A 23,260-nucleotide genomic window follows, 5' to 3' on the forward strand; every position below is an offset into this window, starting at 1 on the left:
GTTTATAGTGATCCCTGAGAAATAGTCCGTTGAAGGGTTTTTAGAACAGAGTAGGAGGATCAGATTGGCTGAACAGGTCAATAGAGCTATTTTGAGTGAGTCGTACTTGTTCAAGACACCATCATTTTCTGTCATATCATCACTCCCCTCAGAAGAAGGACCGAATATGTCAGATGGGCACTGGGACCAGGAAGGGGGGGGGGGGGGGGGAGTTGGGGGTTGTAAGAAAGGGAGGAATGACGAAGTAGAAAGAGAAGGGGGATGAAGATTCGAAACTGACACCAACAGAATCCGTAGGGGCAGAAACACAAAGTATGTTAGAAAAATATTCCAGAAGAACAATAGCTTTATTCTCCATAATGGAAGAAAAAGAAATCGATCATCGTCCTTCATGGACATCGGCAGATGGTAAGAGTAAAGAAGAATTAGCTCAAGTAAGTCATACTTCTCTCGACCTTTTTCTTTCCTTTTTCAAGGTTCTTTCACCTTGCTATCAAAACCCATTCTAATGTTCAAAAACCCTTTCATCGTTCGCACCTTCTTCCAACTCACCGTCTAATCCTCTTTCTTCTCAATTGTCACTTTACGATTTTGTTTAATCTTCCCCTCCACATAATCTTTACTTAATGATTATCAAAAACCTCTCTCACCCTGGTCTTTTACTGATTGTCAAGAAAACCTCTTTCAAACGATAATCATCAACTGACCATCAGTTTCTGAAGAATAGACCTAAAGCTTCTTTCACCTTATCAGAATATATATCTCATACTTTTGCTTGATCCCTCTTCTTTCGATACCTCTAGTTCATGAGTCTATCAGATCGTTTAGGGCGTCGAAACCCTTTTGTCGACATATCTTACTTTCTGTCGATCTTCACCGTAATTCTACCTTCCACTTTGTCCCAACGACCATTGTTACCTCGAACTGACGGAACATAACTTGTTCATGCCTGTCAATTCATGACATCAGATCAAGGAAGGTTGATAAGGTTTTCCAAGCTGTCGATCTGAAACAACAGATAAAGGAAGGTTGATAAGGTTTTTCCAAGCTGTCAGTCAAAGAAAGAAAAGATTATTTTAAGTGATGAGTAATATCAAGAATGTTCAGTGTATAGTGTATAATGTTTTACTTGTAGCCGTGGCATGATGCATTCAAATTCAAGAGCATGAATCTCTATCAAAGTACATTCCATTAAGCATGCAACTTGTAATTATTTCAGATCATTTCGTTCGTGAACTTTCCTTACTCTCTTCTCTTCTTCATACCTTTTCTGCATTACTTTCTTTCTCAAATCAATCTTTGTCGTTCCGTCGTCATTTGGTCACTTCCTTATCTCGCGTTGATCTAATTTGCCTAAGCGCCCTTCCATCTGATCTTGATCCACATCACGATCCTCCTCCCATTTGTGTACTCCGACCAAGCACTCGAACTCTACGACGTATACTCTAGAGTAGGGTCGCTTTACCAAAACCATTTCGTATGTGATCAACGAAATACCATCCGTGTCTATAATCCAATAAATGGACTACCAGGAGACTATCAATCAAATGACACCTCGTCTTATATCAAACGTAAAAGTCTTTCTTCAATACTTTGAGAAAATACAATCTTGATAATCCAAACAAGATAAGGACGTAAAGTGATATAAAGTTACGTATACTGTACGACCGTTTTACTCTACTTCCTCATCAATATCCAAACCTCCATTTTCAAAAGCGGCTTTTATAGAACTTTCCAACTTTGGTTGTAATTCTCTTGCATGGGTGAAAGATACTGCCGCATCGGATTTCCGATCGAGACGTAGGTAACATTTTCCCAAGAGGAAGAAAACGTTGGCTTCGTCTGGTGAATGTCTAGATAAATGTTCTAGTTGAGGTAAAGATTCCTGAGAATGAGCATGGTTTCTGAATCACATTGACTTATCGGGTTTTTTCTCGTGTACACTTTCTTATGCATTCATGTGCACGATGAAAGGTATTGATGATTATAGACAGTTTCTGGACATCGAGTGAGGGGTGGAGGGATATATAGTATGAATGGGCTTTTGAAGAAGAAACAAATGTACAGGTCCACATGTTTGGTATAGAAGCCTTCAAAGACGATAGAGAATGAGAGTCGTGTTTGTTTAGTGAAGTATGAAGGAGTAAGAAAGGCGTGAGTGGTTCAGGAGGTTACATGAAGACAAAAGGGGGAAACCGAAAACCCACCTCTATTCTACCCAAAGAAACCAAAGCCCTTATTCGCTTAAAGACGACCATAGGACTATTCGGTGAAAACCTAACAGCTTTATCGTAGTATTCCAAAGCTTGAATTACATTGTCCATTTGTTCAAGTACCATACCTATACAACATAGCAATACGGCATTTGTTGGGTTTAACTCTGCCGCTCGACGGAAATGATGTTCTGCATGTTTAGGTTTTCCAGTTTTGAGATAAACGAGACCCATTCCATACCTTTTAGTCAGTTGATCAATCATCTTTCCTCCCCTCCTGATCCGTAAAGATCGAGGGGATAATCGAATATGTGTGACTTGCTCCACGAGCGAAGACGAAGAGAAATAAGAAGCGGCGTAAAGAAAGACGTTCCGACAAAGGTGCACTGTTAGAAGGAGATGAAGGGAAAGAAAAGAACAATGAGAAAGCTAAACGTACCAAGCATTATAATGCCTAGCATCCGTCCTTATAGCCGTTCTGAAAAATGCCACCGCTCTTTCATATTCTTCCATCTCTACAGCTTCATACCCACACAACGTCCACGCGTACGCACAACCTGGTGCCACCTGCGTAGCCCTTCGAAAACATCGCATAGCCTCATCGTGATCTTTTTGCACGCTGAAACAATTGCCAGCTGCGATCCAAGTTTGTGGTGCCTCTCTTGATACTGACATGAGAGTTTGGGATAGGTGTGAGAGAGCTGGAGCATCGCTTAGATGCCACAATAAAGTAGAGAGATGTTCCATTCCGTTCAAACGGTGAGGATCGAGAGCTAGGAGACGACCATATACTCTTTGCGCCTGAATGTCAATGATCCTCCCTCTGTTGAAGACTATAAATCTGATAAAGTGTCAAGATCACCCATGATATCTAACAAACCCAGAATAGCCGCACAGTCCGCCAGGCTCGAGAACATCTGGAATTGACATGCCTGAGAAATAGGGCAGGGCGAATGAGAAGTAGATCAGATGAAAGCCGCAGAGAGTGAGCAAACAACAGAGCGAAGAAGAAACAGAGTAAGAACGAGAGAAGGCACTCACGGCAGTATAATGTGCCATCTCATACAACGCCCTAGCCATCATTTCCAAACCCCATACTCCACTTTGTACCTCCTCCGGTAACCCCTCAAGATGTCCAATGACTTCAGGACATTGAAACATGCTCAAAGCGCGATAAGCCCTCCCGCACCGACGTACCACATCACGCAACCAGTCGTCTGCTATCTGCTGCGACTTATCGTCGATGGAATGAGAAAGAGGAGAGAGATCGGTAGCAGTAGAAGCGGATGATGTGGCCGAGTGGGACCGAGTGGATCGTTTTTCTCGAGGGGCCTGAGAATTAGTTTATTTTGCTGTTTAACTCGGACAACAACTGAGTTGCGTATGGTACTGATTTATTGCTACACTATGACCTTTGGCTACCCACGGAATAGATCAGTGGTTGAGGTTACGAAGATTTTCAAAGAATGGCAGGACTCACTTTTGACGGTACAGCCTTACTAGGCGCTCCAGCGGTTGTATTTAATCTTCTGCTTCTTCTCACAGCGCCATCATGATCTCCGTGAGGATCAATAACCATCAAATCCTTTCCATTTTTATTACCATGACCATTGAGTTGAGTCTGTGGTGTCTCTAATCGTTTTCCCTGGGCTCCACGAGGCCTTTTCATCGCGGGAGGCTTTGAAGAAGCGGGATCGACGTTGGAAGTGGGGGTGGCTATGGACCGGATGGAAGCAGGTAGCATTGATGCAAAACTGGGAAACGGACGACGGGAGTGGGTGAGGGACGGGGGTGGTTGTTGAGAGTTGTCAAATGTCGTATCTCCGAGTACTGAGGGGGTTCTAGGATTAGCGGAAGTCGAACAACGAGGGGATATTAAACCACCTGCAAGCAAGTTATACAGTGGTGGAGCGGTAAATAATGGGAGCTGGGCGGAAGTTGTCAAGACCGGGAAAACATCTTACAACAGAACGAGAAGTCCTGAGAGACCTCTCTAGAAATTCGATATGTTAAATGAAGTGAGAGAAACAAGAAGGATTAGGGTTGAAAAGGAAATTACACCCACTCCCATGAACCAACATTTCCCATCAAGCCCAATCGTTGTCCTCCAGATCCTACTCCCGACCCAGCTCCGATATCAGGAGTGAACAGACTCGAACTGGAACTGACTAAAGGGCTCATCTGACGTTTAGAAGGTGCATAACCCAACTCTGGTCTCATGGGGTTAGGGGATAATGTGGGTGGACGTGATTTGGATTTGGGAGAAGGATCGGGGAAGATGAGGTCGGGTGATGGGGGTGAACCTATGTGTCAGTATTGGCATTGCACCTCAAGATACCTATTCGAACCAGTTGGAGAGTGAGGTCAAATCGTTGAAGCGGGTACTTCGTAAACACACCTTCGACCGAAGCGATGTCTGAGAAGCTAGGTAAATGACGATCCTTGAACAAGTGTCATAGACTGAGAGCTGATAAGTATGGGGAGGGATGGCGCTTATAGTCTCACCAGCATCACATAACCCCGTAAATGCTTCCCATAACCAAGAATCTTCCTGTAATGCTTTTCGATATTGTTCTACTGCATGCTCGGGAGATTTGCCTTTATGACTCAACCCTGCTAATAAAAGATGAGCCGTGGCGGTGGTCGATGTCGGTGATGGTGTTTGTATATCTGTTCATAAGTAGCCCTTCTGCTCCTTCTACCCTCACACATGTGAATTGTTGAGATTCGTCACTGGTGAAACTCGTCCCACCTGGACTGATCAAGCCTACAGTCGAAGTCCATGGGGGAAGAATGAAGTTTTGGACGAGCCACGGAGGTGTGTTGAAGGATAACCCACTTGATGGTCCACTTATCCTCATAGCGCGATTCAAGACTTCTTGACCTTCACTAAACCTTCCGACATTCTCACAACATTTAGCAACGATGAATGCGCAACCATAACATGATCCCATGACATGATCCCCATTGGCAGTGTCCCTGACGAGGTGTAGAGCGGAATACGGTCGTTCTGTCTGGAGCAGACATAAAGCGAGAGTATGAAGAGAATCATGATCTGCCAGATTAGCAGGAGGGAATAAGACGTGCCAAAGTCTAGCGTAGAAGAGGGCGGTTGTTGGGGGAGAGCATAAGGAGAGGGAACGAAGGCGAGTGATCAGGTGACCGTTTGAAGGTCTGTTTGGCATGACACGAGATCAGCGGGTTGACGATGATGAGACTTTTAGATGGGACAGAGAGGGCAGAGAGGGGTGAAGAAGTAAAGGGAAAGGGTAGTAGTAAGATGAAGTTAGTTGATCAAGAGACGAGACGGTGTGTGTCGAGGTCATGTAGTAGAGTTTGTTAGTATGAAGTATGAGGGTGACGTGGCATTACACTACTACTACTCCTGGACTACTCAACGCTGACTACTAACTTGATACATACAACTATGAACATCTCTTCAAGTGGGAATCTTTCCCTCTGTTCCCTCGGGACCCATCATGAGGTTGCGCAAGAGATCAGCACGTTGTTTCCTAACTTCAAAATCCAATCGACGTTTATGTTCCAAGTTCCTCACCTCCTCTTGCGCTTTTTCACCCGCCAACACTTTCGCCTTCTTGTTTCCGCGGCGCTTTCGCCATTTGTATATACCAAACCATATCAGTCCTAATGCGACTATTCCACCTTGATTGTCAGTTGACATACACAATATTTCAGTCGTAAATCTGAGTCATGAACCATCGAGCAAGTATGAATCTGACAAGGATATCAACCGACAGAGCATAGGAGACACTCACAGGTTGCACCTATATAAGCATGTTGTTGGACTAAATTAACCGCCTCATCACTGACGCTCTCCCCATCGTCACCCCCGTTATCTTCTCTTCGTCGTAGTGTGTCGTCCATTCTCATCGGGAAGGCAGAGACTACAGTCATCAGGAAGAATAATAATGATAGAATGAGGTGATTGAGTCGGTATGATGAGAAAGACGGCATGGTCGTTATCGTACAAGGGGGCGGTCCAGCCGCCCTTTCCTGTTGGTGATCTTTCTTCTTATCTCGTTCTTGATCTTCACACGAACGTCTTTCAATCGATTTTCGGATGACAGTGAGGCCTTGTGCTATCTGTTTGTCAAAAGTGAAAGAGTCATTCCGTCAACGCTTGAACCAGTCTCTATCCCCTTCAAGGAGAAAAGCCTCAAAGGAAGTCAACTTCCAAACCAATGTCCCTTCATCCCGGTTTGTCTCATCATTGCCAAGTACGATGGGTCAAGTCAATACGAGGATCCATACATAGTGGATATTAGAGATGAGAGAAGCGTGTTGGTGATACATATTACACAGTGGGATGAAATCTATTGAGAAGTTTTGGTCTCTCCTCCATATGGTAATCGGACAAGTTGTGGTAATGGTTCTTCATCTTCTTCTTGAACGTTAACAGTGGACAATGATGTACTTCCAGCGGGAGGTTTATCTTCTTTGTCAGGCTAGCACGACCGGAAACTTAGATAGGGAGCTTACCGAAAAGATTGAGGATGGAGAATACATGAGGCCAATTACGCAAAACAGCACCGACCGCTATACCGTCAACTAACATTTTCTTCTCTTGCCCACTTTACAAAGGTATGGCTGAGGAGCAGAAATCAGAGAGGAAATAAATGAGAAGAGAGAGGTTACTTGTGAAGACTAACCCTCTCCACCATCAGCCATGGTGTTGCTCATCTCGGCCAACTTGTCCACCCTCGACAAGAGATTCGCCGAAGCTTCCCTTAGAGCTTGTAAACCGGCATGTTCTTGTTGTTTTTGAAGTAAGATCTGTTGACTCGAAGTGAGCTGTATGAATGTGTTGGGAAGAGACATCTCCCTACTAGACAGTTGTATCGACAATGCTGCCCTGTGGAGTCTCGAGTCTGAACTGGTCACTTCTGGAATGGTTGAACAGATCCGACGCGTCTTGGACGCGTAGCCACGTGGAGCGGGGAGAAACCCACGGACATTATGCTCCATCTCCGTTTTCACCCTTGGCCATGGAAAGCTCGACTCACCCCAACTTGCCCTCACCATATTACTTATTGTACTTACAAGCAGAAGCATCCGGAGCGAGCCCGTGAATAGTGGAGCTGTGTAGAGTCTGGTAATGATACATAGCTCTCGGTTAGTGACTGACTTCGGATGGACGCAACATGGGTGTCAAAGGTCTTTGGTCGCTCTTGAACCCCGTGGCCAGACCTGTACAGTCAGCTTATCTTTCCATACCCTTTCTCAAAAGCTAATTCATAGATTGGAAAGTCTGGAAGGGAAGAGGTTGGCTATAGATAGTTCGATATGGCTCTACCAAGTGAGTGCATCCGACGGCTCACCCTTTGTACCCGCAGAATCTCGATTTGGCATGCTATTTGCGCGTGGAGAGGAGGGAAACACTGACGAGTAGTTTCAAGCTACTATGAGAGATAAAGATGGACGTGTACTAGTCAACGCTCATGTTCTTGGTGAGCGAATCTTGTGGGGCTACCAAATAGGGAGCTGATGTCGAGGTTTCTTGAGACGGATCAACAAGTTGTTGTTTCATGGGATTAAACCTGTCTTCGTTTTCGATGGAGGGGCTCCTGTCTTGAAGCGTAATACGATTGTACGTCTTACTTGACTCGTCACGTCACCTCCCACCCTCCCCTTCCTTCTCCTCCCCCCTCTCTTCTTTCTCCATACTGGATCAGCTGTAGATGACACCATCATTATGTGAGGGCATGAGTAAGAGGCGGACAGGTTCATTGACGACGTAGGCAGAAAGGAAACGACGGAAAGCTGGAGCAGCAGCCAATCATGCACGTATGGCCGAAAAACTCTTCGCCGCTCAAATGCGTCGTGAAGCCGTCAAAGCCGCTCAATCAGCTCGTGAATCTCGCGCGGCACGGGAAGCAGCTGCCTCAGCAACCGTCGCCGCTTCTTCTCGACAAGAAGAAAGTGAACAAATACCAGAAGGTGCCATTTATCTCGAAGATCTGGAAGGTCGTGCTGGTCCATCCTCTCAACGTCCTCTACCCTCCATCACAAATCCAACATCTTCTATATCGCCAAACCCTCCTGATGCTGCCGAAGAACGTCGAAAGAAATTCCGTAAACATGATCCATACAAATTACCCGCTGCTGAGATGCCTACCCTTTCCACCGATTCTAGACCAGATGCAAGACTAGCTACAGAAGCTGAATTACAACAGTTCATAGAAGAGATCCAACCTAATGATATAGACGTAGAATCTGCTGAATTTCGAGCTTTACCTACAGAAGTCCAATATGAGATCATCGGTGATCTCAGAATTAGATCAAGACAGCAAAGTCATAAACGTCTTGCGGACATGTTGAGAGCAGCTCCGTCGGCTTTGGATTTTTCTAAAGCTCAAATCAAAAATCTCAGTCAGAGGAACGCCTTGACTCAACAATTATTGACGGTGACGGATATGGTGGGAAAGGCACATTTGACAATACCGGTGAGGATCGCCGCGGAAAGGAATAGAGAATATGTATTGGTCAAACGGGGTGAGGAGGATGGGGGAGGATGGGCTTTGGGTATAAGGGAAGGAGCTAAGGAGAGACCTATAGAGGTAGACAAGCAAGATTCGGAGGACGAAAGTGATGAAGAGTCAGAAGTTATGGATGACTCGGATGTAGAAGAGGTCAAACAGTACGTTGAATGCTTCTACACTACATCACTTTTTTGCCTTTTCATTCGACCATCAATGCACCATCTTCCTCCATCGCTTGCCATCGTTTGGCTATTGATATGTGACACAATGTGCTAAATCACAGGACTGAGCAAGTGGTGGCGCAACAACGAAGAAAGAAACTACTGGACGCTATAACAGCCCGATACGCTCCTATCCCTTCACCCAGAAAGTCGGTAGACGTACCAGTCAAGCCCTTTGGTCCAAAAAAGACATTCGGTGCCGCTCCATTATTCGAAGAAGAGGATGAAGTTCAGATTGTAGTACCTACGGCAAATGATGAAGCTCTAGCTTTGGCTTTACAGCAAGAAGAGCTTGGATCAGATGAGGAAGAGGTGGATCAAGATTTAGCTAGAGCTTTGGCTCTCAGTCGGCAAGAGGCGGAAAGGCAAGACGGTTCCACACAGATGGATACGCGAGAAGTGTCGGATGCACGATCGGCATCAGTTTCCAGTTCTCAGGTTGAGGTGGGGGAGGAATTGGGGTCGGACGATTCGATGGAAGAAGTATCTTTGGTCCCTTCACGTCCGAGCACACCCGGTGTTATCACGGGAGAGTTGATAGTTGACGAAGAAGATGATTTTGAGGAGGTGCCGACAATACCAATACCTAGTCAGCTAGCCCGTGTCGATTTTTCAGCGCCCGGTCATACAAACGGGACTGAGACGACGACATCAGCAATGAGTTCCATCAGACAGACGACGGCTACTGTCCCAACGAGGCCATCGGTTCTGAGACGACCCACTGAGGAGGTCATTGAGATGGACGGGGATGGGTCTGAACGTGTGGCATCCGCTTTCGCCGCGAGCATGCCGTTCAATCTCGAGCGAAGAAGTCAGCCCGGCATTGTAAATTCGTCGTCAAAGAGGTCGATACCTCCTACATCTGCTCCGCAGCCATCGATGACACAACCGACGGAAAGAGATGGAAGGGCACGCCCGTCGTCGAAGACGCAAAGTGTAGTAGGCGTCTCGGCAGACGTTCCTGCGGTTCGATCGACCTTGACCCCTCCCGCCTATCCGACTGCGCCGCTGTTATCTAATCCCCCTCCATCGATACCCTTTGCTAGTGTCAAACCCATTCCGCCATTGTCCACCGCCGCCCCAAAAAGACCATCGGTGAATCACGGAAATACACTAGACCAAGTTCCCACAAATAAACCTGCGATGTCTCGTACCGTCACCGAATCTAATATTCAATCCATCGCCTCTACTCGTGACACCATTGTCACTTCCACAAATTCGGACGTGAGGTCATTTACTGGCACTCCGACTCGCTTTGACGATGACGGAGAAGAAGAGCAAGAGCAAGAGCAAGAAGAAGAAGAAGACGAAGAAGATATCATCCCATGGTCACGGTCACCCTCTCCCATTCGACCCCTACTTCAACCCGAAGCATCCAACACAAGTCTTCAATCCCTTCCCTCAGAAATCGAACCTGACATCGAACATGACTCCGATAACGGTGCACTTCATCCTGATGACATCATCGCCGAAACTGATGATTACGCAAGATTTCTCTCTCAAATCAAGAATCGTGATTTAGCAGAAGTCCAAACTGAAATAGATGATGAAATCCGAGTTTTACATTCCGCAGCAAAACTCGCAGCTAGAGATGCAGATGAAATCACAGCTCCTATGATCGCTCAAATTCAAACTTTACTTCGACATTTCGGTATACCATATATAACAGCACCGATGGAAGCTGAAGCTCAATGTGCTAAATTGGCAACATTAGGATTAGTAGATGGTATAATAACGGATGATTCTGATGTTTTTTTATTTGGTGGAAATCAATGTTTTAAAAATATCTTCAATGATTCTAAATATGTTGAATGTTTTTTATCATCAGATATTCAAAGAGAAATTTCTTTAGATAGAGAAAGACTTATCTCTTTAGCTTATTTATTAGGATCAGATTATACTATTGGATTACCTGGTGTTGGACCTGTTATAGCATTGGAACTATTAAGTAATTTTCCTGGAAGAAGAGGATTAGAAGAATTTAAAGAATGGTGGTTGAAAGTCCAAAGAGGTCAAGATGAAGTTATTATAGAGAATAATAATTGGAAAGAAAGGTTTAAAAAGAAAAATAAGAATAGTATTTTTTTAACTACAGATTGGCCAAATCCGTTGGTTAGAGAAGCTTATTTGTTTCCTGAAACGGATGATTCAAAAGAAGAATTTCATTGGGGTTTTCCAAAATTATCTTCTTTGAGATCGTGAGTCGGATTCCCCCTTCTCCCTCTCCCTCTCCCTCTCCGTCCTTCCTTCTTTCCGTCTTTTCTATTGTTCCCTCAACCGCTACCTTTTGGCAAAGCCACAACCGTGTGCCCTTCCCTACATAGAATCAGACTCTCCGCATGTTATCAAAAATGCGACTTTATCGCATTCCTCACTAGATTGAAAGGAAGGAAGGGAGGCTAAAGGTCAGATTCCTACACGAAGAACTCTCTTGGTCAATATCCAAAGTCGACGACGAACTTACTCCTATCGTTCAACGAATAGCACGTCGAGGTAAATCCGGTGCACTCAACGTACAAAGCACTTTAGATCCTTTCTTTGATACTTCTGTCATTTCAGGTAATTACGCACCTAGAAAACGTATGACAGCAAACGTTTCAAAGAGATTAATGGGGGTTATAAAACAGTTCAAAGAGGCAGAAGCGAGATTGAGTGGGGGACGTGAAGTTGATCAATCTCAATCGGGTTTGGAAAAGTTTGATGATGAGAATGAGGATGCTCATTCTCATGCTCAATATGAAATCGTCAAGGATGAGATAAATATTGAGGGTGGTTCGGGAGAGGTTGGGGTAGTTGAGAAGATGGAGGAAAGAGGGAAACGGAGGAAAGGTTCGAAAGTTAGTATAGAAGATGAAAGACCTACGAAAAGAAAGTCCAAGGGGAAAGAAGTTGGAGAGAAAAGAAAGACGAGGAATAAAGGTGGGAAGAAAAGAGGAAAGAAAGATTTGACAGTGGAAGATGTTGAAATGATGGATATTGATATACCACCGGAAGTGGAAGCTATCATTGATGGGACGACTACCATTGAGTGATCATCGAGAGTAAGTGTAACAGGGATGAATGAGGTCAGGGGAATGTAAGATGGAAGGAGACGGATTTGGACGTGATGTATAACATAGGTTGTATCGCATGGGTTTATGAAAACATTGCAATACAATATGAATCTCTTATACGGATCAAGGAAGCTTCATGCTAAGTTTCAATCAAGTCATGTTGAACATCTGAATGATTGATTTTCACGATATAATCAACTCAACTCCGGTAAATATATCTCTGGAGAGTATTAAAACCGTTTCCCACGCTCCTCCTTCACCTTGGGGGGATCGATTGACCAACACTGAAAATCAAATCATGTCGAGAGGGTTCTTACTTTCCGGTCTATCCATCACCAAAAACATCACACCTTCTAGCTGGTCCACTCCGAGTGATCGAAGGTATGCTTGAGGTTTAAGGGTGATGACTGGTCCTCTTGCACCCTATCTCACCCTGGCGATACTGGACGTGACGTTATGGAATTTTGTAAGCATGATCAATTCGAACAGAAGAGAAATGACCGTAGAGTACAGTAGTAGAGGGGTGGTGTGAACGATGCAACTACGTCATTTCCCGATCGCAACTTGCCTCATCCCTCCACCCACTTCATCCTCCTTCAATCTTTTCTCTCTCTTTTCCTCATCGCAAATTCTCTTCACTTGAGAAATTCTCTTGACAGAATGGTATCTTCACCTTCTCCCGCACCTTCTATCACTTCGGACGAAGCGGATGGATATCTTTTGTTGTCTATCCCGAATGTCACCGTGAAACAGGTTTATCAAGGGGAGAGTATGATACTTGCTCGTGGAGAGATGCGGTGGGTTAAGCTTTTCGCTCTTCCTCTTCCTCTTTCTCTTCCTCTTTCTCTACCATTTCGTCTTTTTGACTCTTCAATGTAACCTGATCAAGCTCAAGAGGAGACGCCGAATAGAGGTGTGGATCAAGGATAGAATGTCAGTGTGAGGGAATCTGAATGATGACTGATGAACCAGCCTGGAGTGCATTTCTCTTCCAATAACCAACGAACAAGGAAAACAAACTGCCAACCCTTTCTCTCCTTCCCCCTCTGATCCCTCTGTACCAACACATGATCACTGGTTAGTTTTAAGAGTATCGACATTCGAAATGCCACTCATCCCTTCTTCTCCTATCCTCCCTTCATCTAATGTAGAAGGAATAGCGTACATCCTATCATCACAACATATACCCGATGCGGCTTTACATTTAATTTTCTCTTCACCACGGTCCATTGCGGAATATGAAGATTTGGATTCTTTTGAGATTCTACTACGACAATATGGATCTTTGGGTGAGAAAGCCACAGCTTTGGAAGGTGTGCAAGTTGGACCAGCTGGATCTACCTCCAATAACCTTGGGATCACAGGGACAGGGTCAGTGGGGTTGAAAACCCAAGGAAAGGATGAAGATAATTCAGAAGGATTGAGAAGAAGAACTGGGAAAGGGACACAAGGAGAATTGATGGATCTTGATATGAGAGGAAAAGTAGTTTTAGTCAATGAAGAAACCGGAGAGGTCGTAGGTGAATTAGATCATAGATTGGATGTTCAGGAAGGTCAAGGAGTAGCAAGTGGTGGGAAAGATAAACCTGTCATGTTGGATTTCGGTGATGTTCTTGATGAATATGCTCCGAAAGTGGTAGTACAGACTGTACCCCAGGAAGAGATGGATGATTGGATGTTACGTGGAGCGCATAATATTAGGTGGGTTTCAGACTCTCTTCTTGTCATTCGTCATTTATGTACTCGATCTCTCTTCCCAACACAAACGAAGAGTCCCCGTCAAGCACATATGACTATAACTTGATAGCTTATTCTCGCTTCATCTCGAGTTGAGGTGTGTCGTGAGTTAGTATCAGACTATTGAGGGTGCTTGTGGAGTTTGATGAGTTTTAGTGACGACGCTAATGATCAGCAAGGGGATTTTGACTTTCGGAGCTTGGTCTTCTAGAATGATCAACAACTCCGCTGAAAACTTTATAAAAAATACAACACCTAGTAAAGAACCTGTCAAATTTGGTCCTTCTACAAAAGCGGGAGTTCGGATGGCTCATAATGCCAGTGTGAGGACTGTCAAGGTTACAAAGTCGACGGTGGGGATGATCAACAATGTGAGCTGTCCTTCTTCATATGTCTCCTTTCTTCCCGAACTCCATATCAATTGGAAATCTATAAAAGCTCTGACCTTGTTTTTCACACTTCTCATGAAACTCCCTCTTCTAACGATACCTTTTCCTCCCTCTCCTCTCTGGATAAGCGATCTCTTTTCTTGATAATTCGTAACATGGGAAGACGGAATCAACGAACTGACAAAAAGGCTATATCTTCCATGGTAGAAGTAGGTTACGAAAAAGGTTATCAACCAATGCAAGAATTATACCAAGAATATCGTAATTCATCTCCTTCATTAGACAAACCTTCTTCTTCTACCATATCCAACAATCCCAACATTTCTACTCCTGTCAAATCCAATCCCTCCTCCAAACCTCCCACACCAATACCTATCCCAACCACATCTTACGTTCCCAGACAATCACCTCGTGGTACACCATCAATGCTAGCACCAATACCCAAACTTCCACCTCGTTCTCGTAGTCCATTAAACAATCCCCGAACCGCTCCTTTGATCCAAATTTCAACACCGGATCATATCGGTCAAAAAGTCAGTATACCAAGTACGACCGAGTCTTTATTAGCACAAGAGAAAACGGCTTCTTCGACGACTAAAACCCCTTCTTCTGCCCCTGCTATTTTGTCCAACGGTGATGGAGCTGGGGAAGGGAGTCATAAAAGACCTTTTTTGAATAAATTGTTATTAGCTGGAGAAGTGGTTTTGACAAGTTTAGAAGCTACTGCACATGAGTTGATAGATGTTGGTACTGCTGCCGCGTCTTCTGCTGCTGGGTAAGTCTTTCTTTTCTTCTTTCTTTCCTTTTCAGTCCCATTTTCCCCTCAAATATGAAGTAGATAGGGGTTAGGAGAAAGTATGGTACTGATTATCAAGACATAAATTCGGTCCTGAGGCAGGTAAAGCGACAGCTTTAGTAGGAGGTAGTGTACGTAATGTCGCCGTGGTATATATAGACGTAAGAGGAGTAGGTAGACGTGCTTTATTAAAATCAACAGCTAAAGGATTCGTCAAAGCTAGATTGAAGAATGGTGAAACTGTTCAACTTCAAGGTTCTCATGTTTTACCTATTGAGGATAATAGGGGTGTGGTTGAGCAAGTAGGTGTAGGACAAGTTGGTAGAGGTGAACAAGGGGTTGTGGTAGGTATGCAAGAGGTACAACGAAAAGTTGATTAATAAATTCTGTTGAAAGGTTTGTCATGGGAGTTGATGGTTTCGTACAGAGACAAAGAAGACGTTGGGAGAATAAAGAGGATGTTAAGGTGAATTGTGAAGATGTTGTAACTTTGTTTAAAGGTTAGATTGAGGTGAACGAATATGAATAGACAGTTTTCAAATGTATTTTATTGCATTGCTATTTTCTCGCAAGATCTTTCTAATTCTATCTTCCTTCATATTTCATATTTCATATTTCATATTTCGATTCGTATAGATTCATGTTTGTGTTAGATCGAGTCCAGGTTTCATATTTCATGTTCGTATAGCGAGTGTCGTACGATATTTGTATGTTATGTGATATTCGTTTAATCGTGTTATGTGGATATCATCTAAGAAGAAATGATGTGGTGATATTTCGAATCCGACGGTACCTTATTGGTTTATCTATAACCGTTGTCGATCGTCGAGCAAGATGAATGTAGTCATACGAAAGAGTCATGTCGGTGTCAAGAAGGTATGTAATCATATGAATATTTCTATCGGTGTCCAATATGGTTGTAGTTATACGAAGGATTGTGTCGATGTCGATGTCGGTGTTGAAGAATGGGATATCACACGATATATCGTAAGTTTGTATATATAATTCGATATTCGTATCGTACAATTTTAAGAATATCTTGAAACTTGTTACTCGTAAGACGTTCTTGACAATTTTCTCAATTCTTCACACTCCACAATTATCTTTTCTTCCATATAATTTGGTTTGATGGAAGATGTAGGGAATAATCGTCATAGATCCATATGGAAAACACCTTCGAAATCCTCTTCGTTATCATTCTATTCATTAGCTTGTACACTTGTATACTTGTACTCTCGTACTTTCCATACGGCCGCGGAAATACGGGGTTACGGCAATGGATGACGGACGATCAATGATCTTTTTGGTCATGTGTCCGACTACTCCGACTACTCCGACTACTCCGATGGGTCCGACCAAGTCGCAAGACCAGAAAAAGGGGGGTTTGTGGATGAACTGGACTTTGCGGTAAAACCGGGAGTGTGGAGAAATCAAAGGATTTAAATGGAGCGGGGTGGAGATCCACCGATATCGGGATGACAAGAAGAAGGAGGGGGCGGGGCAGGGGTTGAAAGTTCACAAAGTCATCTGCGAAAGAATCAAAAGGAGCATGATTGTTTCCGGGGGATATGTGTTCAAGTGAAGTAGAGGAATTGGTGTCGAGAGCGAGTCGGGAAAAAAGGGGTCACAGTTGAGATTAGATTGAAGGATACTCACGTAATACCTAGATACGTCGCATGGCCACTAGACTATTAGTCCATGTGCTTCTTTACACGTGTTACTACTCGCGTGGGAAGAATGGAAACAATCAGCGCGAGGAGAACCTCTGATAAAGATGTGGCGGCGACTAGACAGTGAAAAGAGGATAGAGTTGGAAGAATGATAGGAATGGGAGGAATGACTGGAAGGTGGAAGAAGGAAGGAAGGCCAAAAAGATTTACTCACATCGTAAAATGTTATACCTGGAGCAAGCACCCGACGTAATCTGACTATCTGTCCAATATGTCGTCCGTGATTGACATGTGTGAGCTCGAGCATTTCCGAACAACCTGAGGTATGTTAACGTTGCTTCGTGTGGGTTGATATTGTTGTCGTGCGAGTCAAAATATGTGCATCGCACGGGGCACGGATTCGAGACACGACCGAAATGAGGGGGAAGATTGAGAGGGGATGGGGGAGTTATTCTGCAGGGTATGAAAGGTTGCGCCAGCTCAGAGTGGGGCAAGCCAGTGACAAGATAGAAGAAACATGAAACTCACCCTCCAGGGCATACTCGCAAGTCTCGTCCCAAGCATCACCGTCGTTCTGCCATCAGCATACTCCGGGCGTAGACAACAAGTATGTGGCCGAAGTAACCTGCTGATCTCCCATCTTTGTGAAGAGCGGGCGGCAGAGATGAGCATTCGTGACATGCGAAATGGAGAAAGATGGAATGAGACAGTTGCCGGGACGACAAAGTGAGATGCCCCACGAACGGCTACAAAACAGGCGAGGAAGGGAAAAATACTCACATAGAGCTCTATTAAGTCGTCTACAATCTCTTCGAACCAATCTGCAAATACGCGCCTGACGATCAGTATACATGTTCACGCGCCTTGCACGCACGGTCCGTGAACACTGTTGAAGGCGCCAGTCAATAGGATGAAGGTAGAAGAAGGAATGAGAGGTAGCGCGCAGTCGAAAGAAGTATACTCACATGTCACCGTCAGCGTCATCTCCTCCCCAACCCCAAGCCTGTCTTAATCTCTGTGGCGCCTCTTCAAAGTTCTCCTGGGCATCTAGATTCAATCGTCTGACACTGGGCATGATTGTTGAAAACAGAAGATAGTGCCGAGCCGTTCGATAAGGTTCAAGACGCCGGTAGATCAACGAGACCTTTATATCTTCGATTGAGCGGTGGCAACGGCTGACTAAAAAGTGACAAGAAGGAAGGGGAGATAAATGTCAGAGCAAGAGTTTCAGTAGCGCGTGTGAGGGGTGGGTTGACGTGTACCCAGACGGCGATGGAGCCGGGTAAGACGTGATCGGCGTCGCCAGTGAACATGCGGAGTCGCCAGTACCGACTGAAACCTGCAGGGAATGACGATGACGATCCCCATTGCCGACAAGTGGGGGGAGGGGTAAGGGGAGGAAAAGGGTATAACCGGTAGCGGTAGTGTTACTGATAGACTACCGGACCTGACGGAGGGGGTGGTTCAGCGGGGCCGCGGGGGTGTGGAAGACATGGAAAAGCCACGGAGGCAACCAAGAAGGGACGGAGGCTTTGGGGGGGCGTTGGTCAGTCGGGGCGTCGGGACTACGGGCATTGTTTGGATCGTTTGTTTTTCTTTGGGTACATGGTATAGGGACCAAGGGGTAGAAGGGGAAGAGAAGGAAAAGGTGCACAGCATGCCCACGGACGTCTGGCACAAGCCATCATTCCCGCTGACCGGGATCCGAATCTTCTTGTATTCCTTTGATATTCCCATCCACGTTGCTTCTGACGGATACCACTGGTGCCGAAGCCATCTGCTGGAAGAAAACAGTAGTCGTAGGTGTGTTAATGGCGTTAATGAAGCCACTCAACAGCAACAAAACAAGTGAACTTGTGTGGGGGGATGTTAGTAAGCTGATGAGTCTTTCTAGGGGTAAAAGAACATGATGTGGAAACCCTGAGCCTCGTGTTTAGTGGCGAGGAAAGGTGAACATTTTTGGGAATGGGCGTCCGAGGAGAGGTGAGAAATGGGGTTGTTACGATAATGAGCTTGGGGTGATGGGAAAGAGGAGATAGCCGATGATGGGCTGAAGAGATTTCTGATGGAGATGGAGAACGAAGAGTCGGATCAAGACGGCGAGAAGGACCGGAGACGGCGGAGCGGCGACGAGGATGGATAGATCGGCGGTAATGGCGAGCAACGAGTGTTTTAGATATGGGTCATGTTGTAGAGAAACAGAGAGAGGGATACATGTCACTATTGATCCATCATCGGGACTGGCTGGGGGTGGTTACGAGGGGAACCGAACTTCGCGCACGACACGAAATCTCTTCACGCACGACAAAATCACGTGATAAAGCGTTAGGCATGCAGCACAGAGACGTTAGGCGCACGCAGGGACACCCTTCCGTCCTCCCCCCCTCCCCAATTGTCCTGTGGCCAGAGTTGCTAACCTACTCCATGATCTATGCATAGAAAGATCCTGGTTTTTACACGGACATGTAGAGATCGTCCCCCTCTATTGGTCAGTAAAAGTTTCAGGCTCAAAGGTCAAGAACTGACCGAGATAAACTGATCTCCCTTCCACCCCTTCTCCCCATGAATTTCCGGCCGCCTCAGAGCCTATACTGACTGGAAGGTATTCAATGGGGATTATCGAGGGTCCTGAGAACGATGGTCAGTGTCTCAATATCATAGCTTATCTCCTGTAAGTTGCAGAAAGTGATGAAGTTAATTGATATTACTTGAAAGTATGAGAAGGGTGGAAGGGCGATCTGTGCACAAGAAGCCACGTGGTTTGAGACGCCTAACTTGATTCTGCGGCATGCCTAACGGCTAGTCACGTGATTTTGTCGTGCGTGAAGAGATTTCGTGTCGTGCGCGAAGTTCGGTTCTTACGAGGGAGTACGAAATCGACGGGGTGTTTGTGGTTGAAGGAGGGCGTCCATACAGGTGAAACCCGTCCGTACCGGTAGTCGAAGGGGGGTAGTTGGAGAGAGGGTAGCGTGACCATGACATGTGCTTTTATGGGAATGTACATAGTGTGAGCTAATATCAGTATGGTGCGAGTTGGAGGAAGAGGGGGTTATCCTATGAATCGGCCGAGGTGGTGCGAGTGCGAGTGCTAAATCAACCTAGCCAGCTAGCGACCTCCACTTTTAGGTCGTGGATGCCTACGCATGCCTATTTGGACAGCGCTCACCCAGATAGGCGTTTGGATCACGTGACTAGCCTTCCCTCCTACTATCCTAACTTTTTCGCTGGTAAAGATAGACACTCTACTCTTAACATCTCTCGTCCATGATCTAACAAACCTCGCACCATGTCCCTATGTACCAGATCACGTCCTTTTTCACCTAGGATATGCTTTCCTCTCCACCGATCTCCTCAACTCCTTGGACAAGTCCGATTCAAAAAGGCAAAGTCTTACCCAGGTCCTCCTCCACCCATCATCCCCCTCACCGGTCCTGAATCTCCCCTGCCCCCAGCTGAGCCCGCTCATCTTAATGATATATCATCAGATGAACCCACAAGCTCGACTACAGCCGCTAAACTGGCTGAGGACAAGTATACAGCCGCACATCTGCAAAAGATGTTACCGACCATGTCTGATTTAGGTCTGGTCAGGAATGACAAGGGTGGGTCTGTGTTCTCCTTATACTTGGTCTCATTTTTAAATTTTGCATCACTCTGCTTCTTACACCACCAGCTCCAAACCTAAGCGTAGAATTTGATCTAGCGCCAATTTCATCCGATCATGTGGTGAATATAGACTTACAACAGTGACCGTGGCTATGTCAGGAGGAGTTGATTCTTCCCTTGCTTTGAGGATATTGGCAGATATGGTAAGTGCTCCCTTCGTCCCATTCACTTAACCCAATCAGCCTTATAATCTGTCTATTATTCCGTATACTGATGCTCAGCCACTGGATCTGAATGTGGTGTATATGAGAAATTGGGATCCACTTCTCTCTGAAACCCCCTCGTTTGAAGAAGACGAACCTCTTGGTCCAGGTTCTGTCTTACCTGACAAAAACAAAAAGGGAAGACAGAAAAAGAAACCACAATCCAAAGGGAAAGGTGCTGAGGTCGAGACTTGTTCTTGGAAAAGAGATTGGAAAGATGTTCAGGCGGTAGCTCAATACGTGGGAATACCTAAGCACAGGGTTTTTTTATTGGATCTAAGTAAGCCGTATTGGAATAGGGTGTTTGAACCTGCTATAAAGGAATGGTCAGCCGGAGGGACACCGAATCCTGATGTGGCTTGTAATTCGTAAGTCATTTCCTCCCGCCTGTCACGTTACTACTCTTGTATGTGTCCCTGTTCAGCTGGGTGTTGTTGTCTTGTCCTTCTTTCTCACTTCCGAATTGAGATAATGGCGGTCATGATCTCTCACTGCAGTATATAACGAGTTTTGACGACATCACGAAAAATCAATATATGATAATGGGATGTATAACTGATCCCCAGGGAAATCAAATTTGGGGAATTGCTTGATTGTCTTCCCGGTGGTCAAGGTGGGATACAGTTCATAGCTACCGGTGAGTCCTACTTCTGTTCTCTTACATTGTGCGTTCGAATCATTGACTGGGACGTGAGCTGTGTTGAGAGTATTAAAAACTGAATTCCAGGTCATTATGCCCGTGTGAAGAAAGTGCAACATGCCACAAGGCTCTGTCGGGGAAAGGATGTGGAAAAAGATCAATCATACTATCTGTCAGGTGTAACGGAAGCTCAGCTGAAGAACGTGAGTTGATCAAACTGGCCTTGACTTGTCAATCTCCCTTCTACACTTGTTTCTCCGCTTTTTTCCATATGCAGTGGACGGGGCGTACAAAAGGAAGGGCGATCTTGTGAAGATGGGAGGTATGTTGACGGTTAGATGATCTTACCTTTGCAAAATCTGACTAAACCTTGGGTCAGGCGTCTAGCCAGGTTTTACGGTCTTCCAACTGCCGACAGAGAAGAAAGTATGGGTATATGTTTTGTTGGTGAGAGGCAAAGGTTTGGGGACTGGTTATGTAAGTGATTTCCTTCTATTCAACTAACCATCTTCTTCCTTCCTTTACACGCATTTCAGTATCGTCTGGTCAACTTCCTCACATGAGTTATGTGATACAATTATTGAGAACATGTCAAGTGCAGTCATCGAGGACGGCAAGTATTTTTGAGAAAGAGGCGGTACATTTGCTAAAACCCAGCGCAATACATCCCTAAACCCGAAACCAAAGGTCACCTCGTGACTCCTGAAGGCAAGCGTATAGCAGAACATGAAGGTTTATGGTATTACACCATTGGTCAACGGGCTCGTGTGGGAGGAATGGATGAACAGTATTTCGTCGCTAGGAAAGGTGTGGGTGAAAGTGGACAGGATATCTTGGTTGTACCTGGATCGTTAGTCCTCTTTGACTTCTTCTCATACATCTTCCACATTGCCCATCTCACAAGATCATGATGGAAATTGAAATTCCACTGTGCTAGAGGAATCACGCAGATAGTTGAAGGATACACGGTAATTGTCTAATCAACAGAGATCACCCCGCTCTTCAATGCGTATCAGTCAAGACTGATAGTTTCAATTGGATAGCCGGTAAAATACCTAAAGGTTTCGTTCCTGGTGGAAGGAAGAAAGCACAGATTCAAGTCCGACATCGTATGTCGCCAGTCGTAGGTGTGGTCGGGATAAATTGGAATGGAAGAGGGTCAGTCTTGCTTTTCTTCCATCATCCATCTTTACTTGATCTTTCTTCTTGTTGAACATTTCTCAGTCCCCTTGTACTCTGCTCCTGCAGTCCTCTCATGATCCCTCTATTCGATTATATCTTTTCGTTTCTTCTTCTTGCTGCGAGGAGTCGAACTGACAAACAGGATCATCGTAGATTTTCCTGAACCTATAAAAGGTGGTGTTGCACCAGGACAAACGATAGCATTATGGTATCAAAAATGGTGTTTAGGTAGTGGTACTATAAGATCTACCACTTCGTTGGATCAATTATCACCTGAAGAAGCCAGTGCTTATATAGAACGATTGGAACGTCGTACGAAGAAACCAGTCATGGAACATGTTGATTCTTTGACTGATAGTGGAGAGAGTGAAGATATTCAGTTGGATTCAAGTGTAGTGGAATCGGGTGAGAAAGGTGAATCAGAGTCTCAATCATTGCACCTTGAGTCGGGTGGTGAGAGTCAAACTATGGAAGAGACGACGAGTGACGAGAATGATATTGAAGAGAACAAAATGAGAGCTGCTGGATGAAAATAAAATGGTAAATATTTGTGGTGACATCGAAACGGAAGATGAGTAATCTTGTTGTAAAGCATTGTATTCAATATGAATATACAAATCACTCTTCTCTTATTTTTCAATACCAACACCATTTCATCAGCTCATACTATACAAAAAGTATCATACTGTATGAAAAGATACAGGTGATTGGATCAATCGGAAGAACAATGTTTTTCATATCTCTTTGTCTATCTATCAACAACTTCAAACAGTCCGAGGACCGAGGAGAAAGGTGGGCCGATAATCTAGTGGAATACAGAGAAACAATGTTGTCAGAATTTTTCATTGGATGGATCGGTGGTCTCGGTGGATTCTCCGATCATTCTAATTCTCACTTGAGCTATAGTAACATGAGATAAAACCATAATCCACCGGCCACCGATAAAATCCTGGATTTTCTCCTGGTCTTGCGAATTTGTTCAATCCATCG

At 44.9% G+C, this 23,260-nt stretch overlaps 6 protein-coding genes across 6 annotated transcripts; 3 read left to right on the forward strand and 3 right to left on the reverse strand.

Moving 5' to 3' along the window:
- Window positions 1-1,672: 1,672 nt before the first annotated feature.
- Window positions 1,673-5,398, reverse strand: TREMEDRAFT_28684 (uncharacterized protein; the record flags this gene model as incomplete). Its single annotated transcript, XM_007003140.1, has 8 exons — window positions 1,673-1,885; window positions 2,208-2,454; window positions 2,653-3,014; window positions 3,255-3,545; window positions 3,706-4,054; window positions 4,279-4,516; window positions 4,662-4,787; window positions 4,957-5,398. 8 exons carry the CDS (start codon window positions 5,396-5,398, stop codon window positions 1,673-1,675), a joined length of 2,268 nt encoding a protein of 755 aa, XP_007003202.1.
- A 1,149-nt stretch (window positions 5,399-6,547) lies between these two features.
- TREMEDRAFT_28419 (uncharacterized protein) lies at window positions 6,548-7,052 on the reverse strand (the record flags this gene model as incomplete). Its single annotated transcript, XM_007003122.1, has 3 exons — window positions 6,548-6,666; window positions 6,714-6,770; window positions 6,884-7,052. 3 exons carry the CDS (start codon window positions 7,050-7,052, stop codon window positions 6,548-6,550), a joined length of 345 nt encoding a protein of 114 aa, XP_007003184.1.
- Window positions 7,053-7,372: 320 nt separating this feature from the next.
- TREMEDRAFT_43101 (uncharacterized protein) lies at window positions 7,373-11,966 on the forward strand (the record flags this gene model as incomplete). The annotated part of the gene is made up of 7 exons (XM_007003267.1): window positions 7,373-7,428; window positions 7,473-7,530; window positions 7,624-7,681; window positions 7,727-7,821; window positions 7,973-8,871; window positions 8,997-11,132; window positions 11,345-11,966. The coding sequence occupies 7 exons, from the start codon at window positions 7,376-7,378 to the stop codon at window positions 11,964-11,966; spliced, it is 3,921 nt and encodes a 1,306-aa protein (XP_007003329.1).
- Window positions 11,967-12,647: 681 nt separating this feature from the next.
- TREMEDRAFT_68017 (uncharacterized protein) lies at window positions 12,648-15,289 on the forward strand (the record flags this gene model as incomplete). Its single annotated transcript, XM_007003610.1, has 6 exons — window positions 12,648-12,784; window positions 12,960-13,688; window positions 13,900-14,102; window positions 14,324-14,888; window positions 14,989-15,164; window positions 15,216-15,289. 6 exons carry the CDS (start codon window positions 12,648-12,650, stop codon window positions 15,287-15,289), a joined length of 1,884 nt encoding a protein of 627 aa, XP_007003672.1.
- Window positions 15,290-16,060: 771 nt separating this feature from the next.
- TREMEDRAFT_60857 (uncharacterized protein) lies at window positions 16,061-17,654 on the reverse strand (the record flags this gene model as incomplete). Its single annotated transcript, XM_007003355.1, has 6 exons — window positions 16,061-16,108; window positions 16,566-16,592; window positions 16,794-16,897; window positions 17,108-17,153; window positions 17,360-17,414; window positions 17,545-17,654. 6 exons carry the CDS (start codon window positions 17,652-17,654, stop codon window positions 16,061-16,063), a joined length of 390 nt encoding a protein of 129 aa, XP_007003417.1.
- A 2,180-nt stretch (window positions 17,655-19,834) lies between these two features.
- On the forward strand, window positions 19,835-22,895 carry TREMEDRAFT_38116 (uncharacterized protein). The gene is made up of 9 exons (XM_007003236.1): window positions 19,835-20,181; window positions 20,327-20,388; window positions 20,467-20,816; window positions 21,015-21,085; window positions 21,176-21,291; window positions 21,427-21,565; window positions 21,746-21,938; window positions 22,076-22,246; window positions 22,413-22,895. Exons 1-9 carry the CDS (start codon window positions 19,866-19,868, stop codon window positions 22,798-22,800), a joined length of 1,806 nt encoding a protein of 601 aa, XP_007003298.1. The 5' UTR covers window positions 19,835-19,865; the 3' UTR covers window positions 22,801-22,895.
- Window positions 22,896-23,260: the final 365 nt, after the last annotated feature.

The sequence above is a fragment of the Tremella mesenterica genome, assembly GCF_000271645.1.
Source record: "Tremella mesenterica DSM 1558 unplaced genomic scaffold TREMEscaffold_3, whole genome shotgun sequence".
NCBI classification, from domain to species: domain Eukaryota; kingdom Fungi; phylum Basidiomycota; class Tremellomycetes; order Tremellales; family Tremellaceae; genus Tremella; species Tremella mesenterica.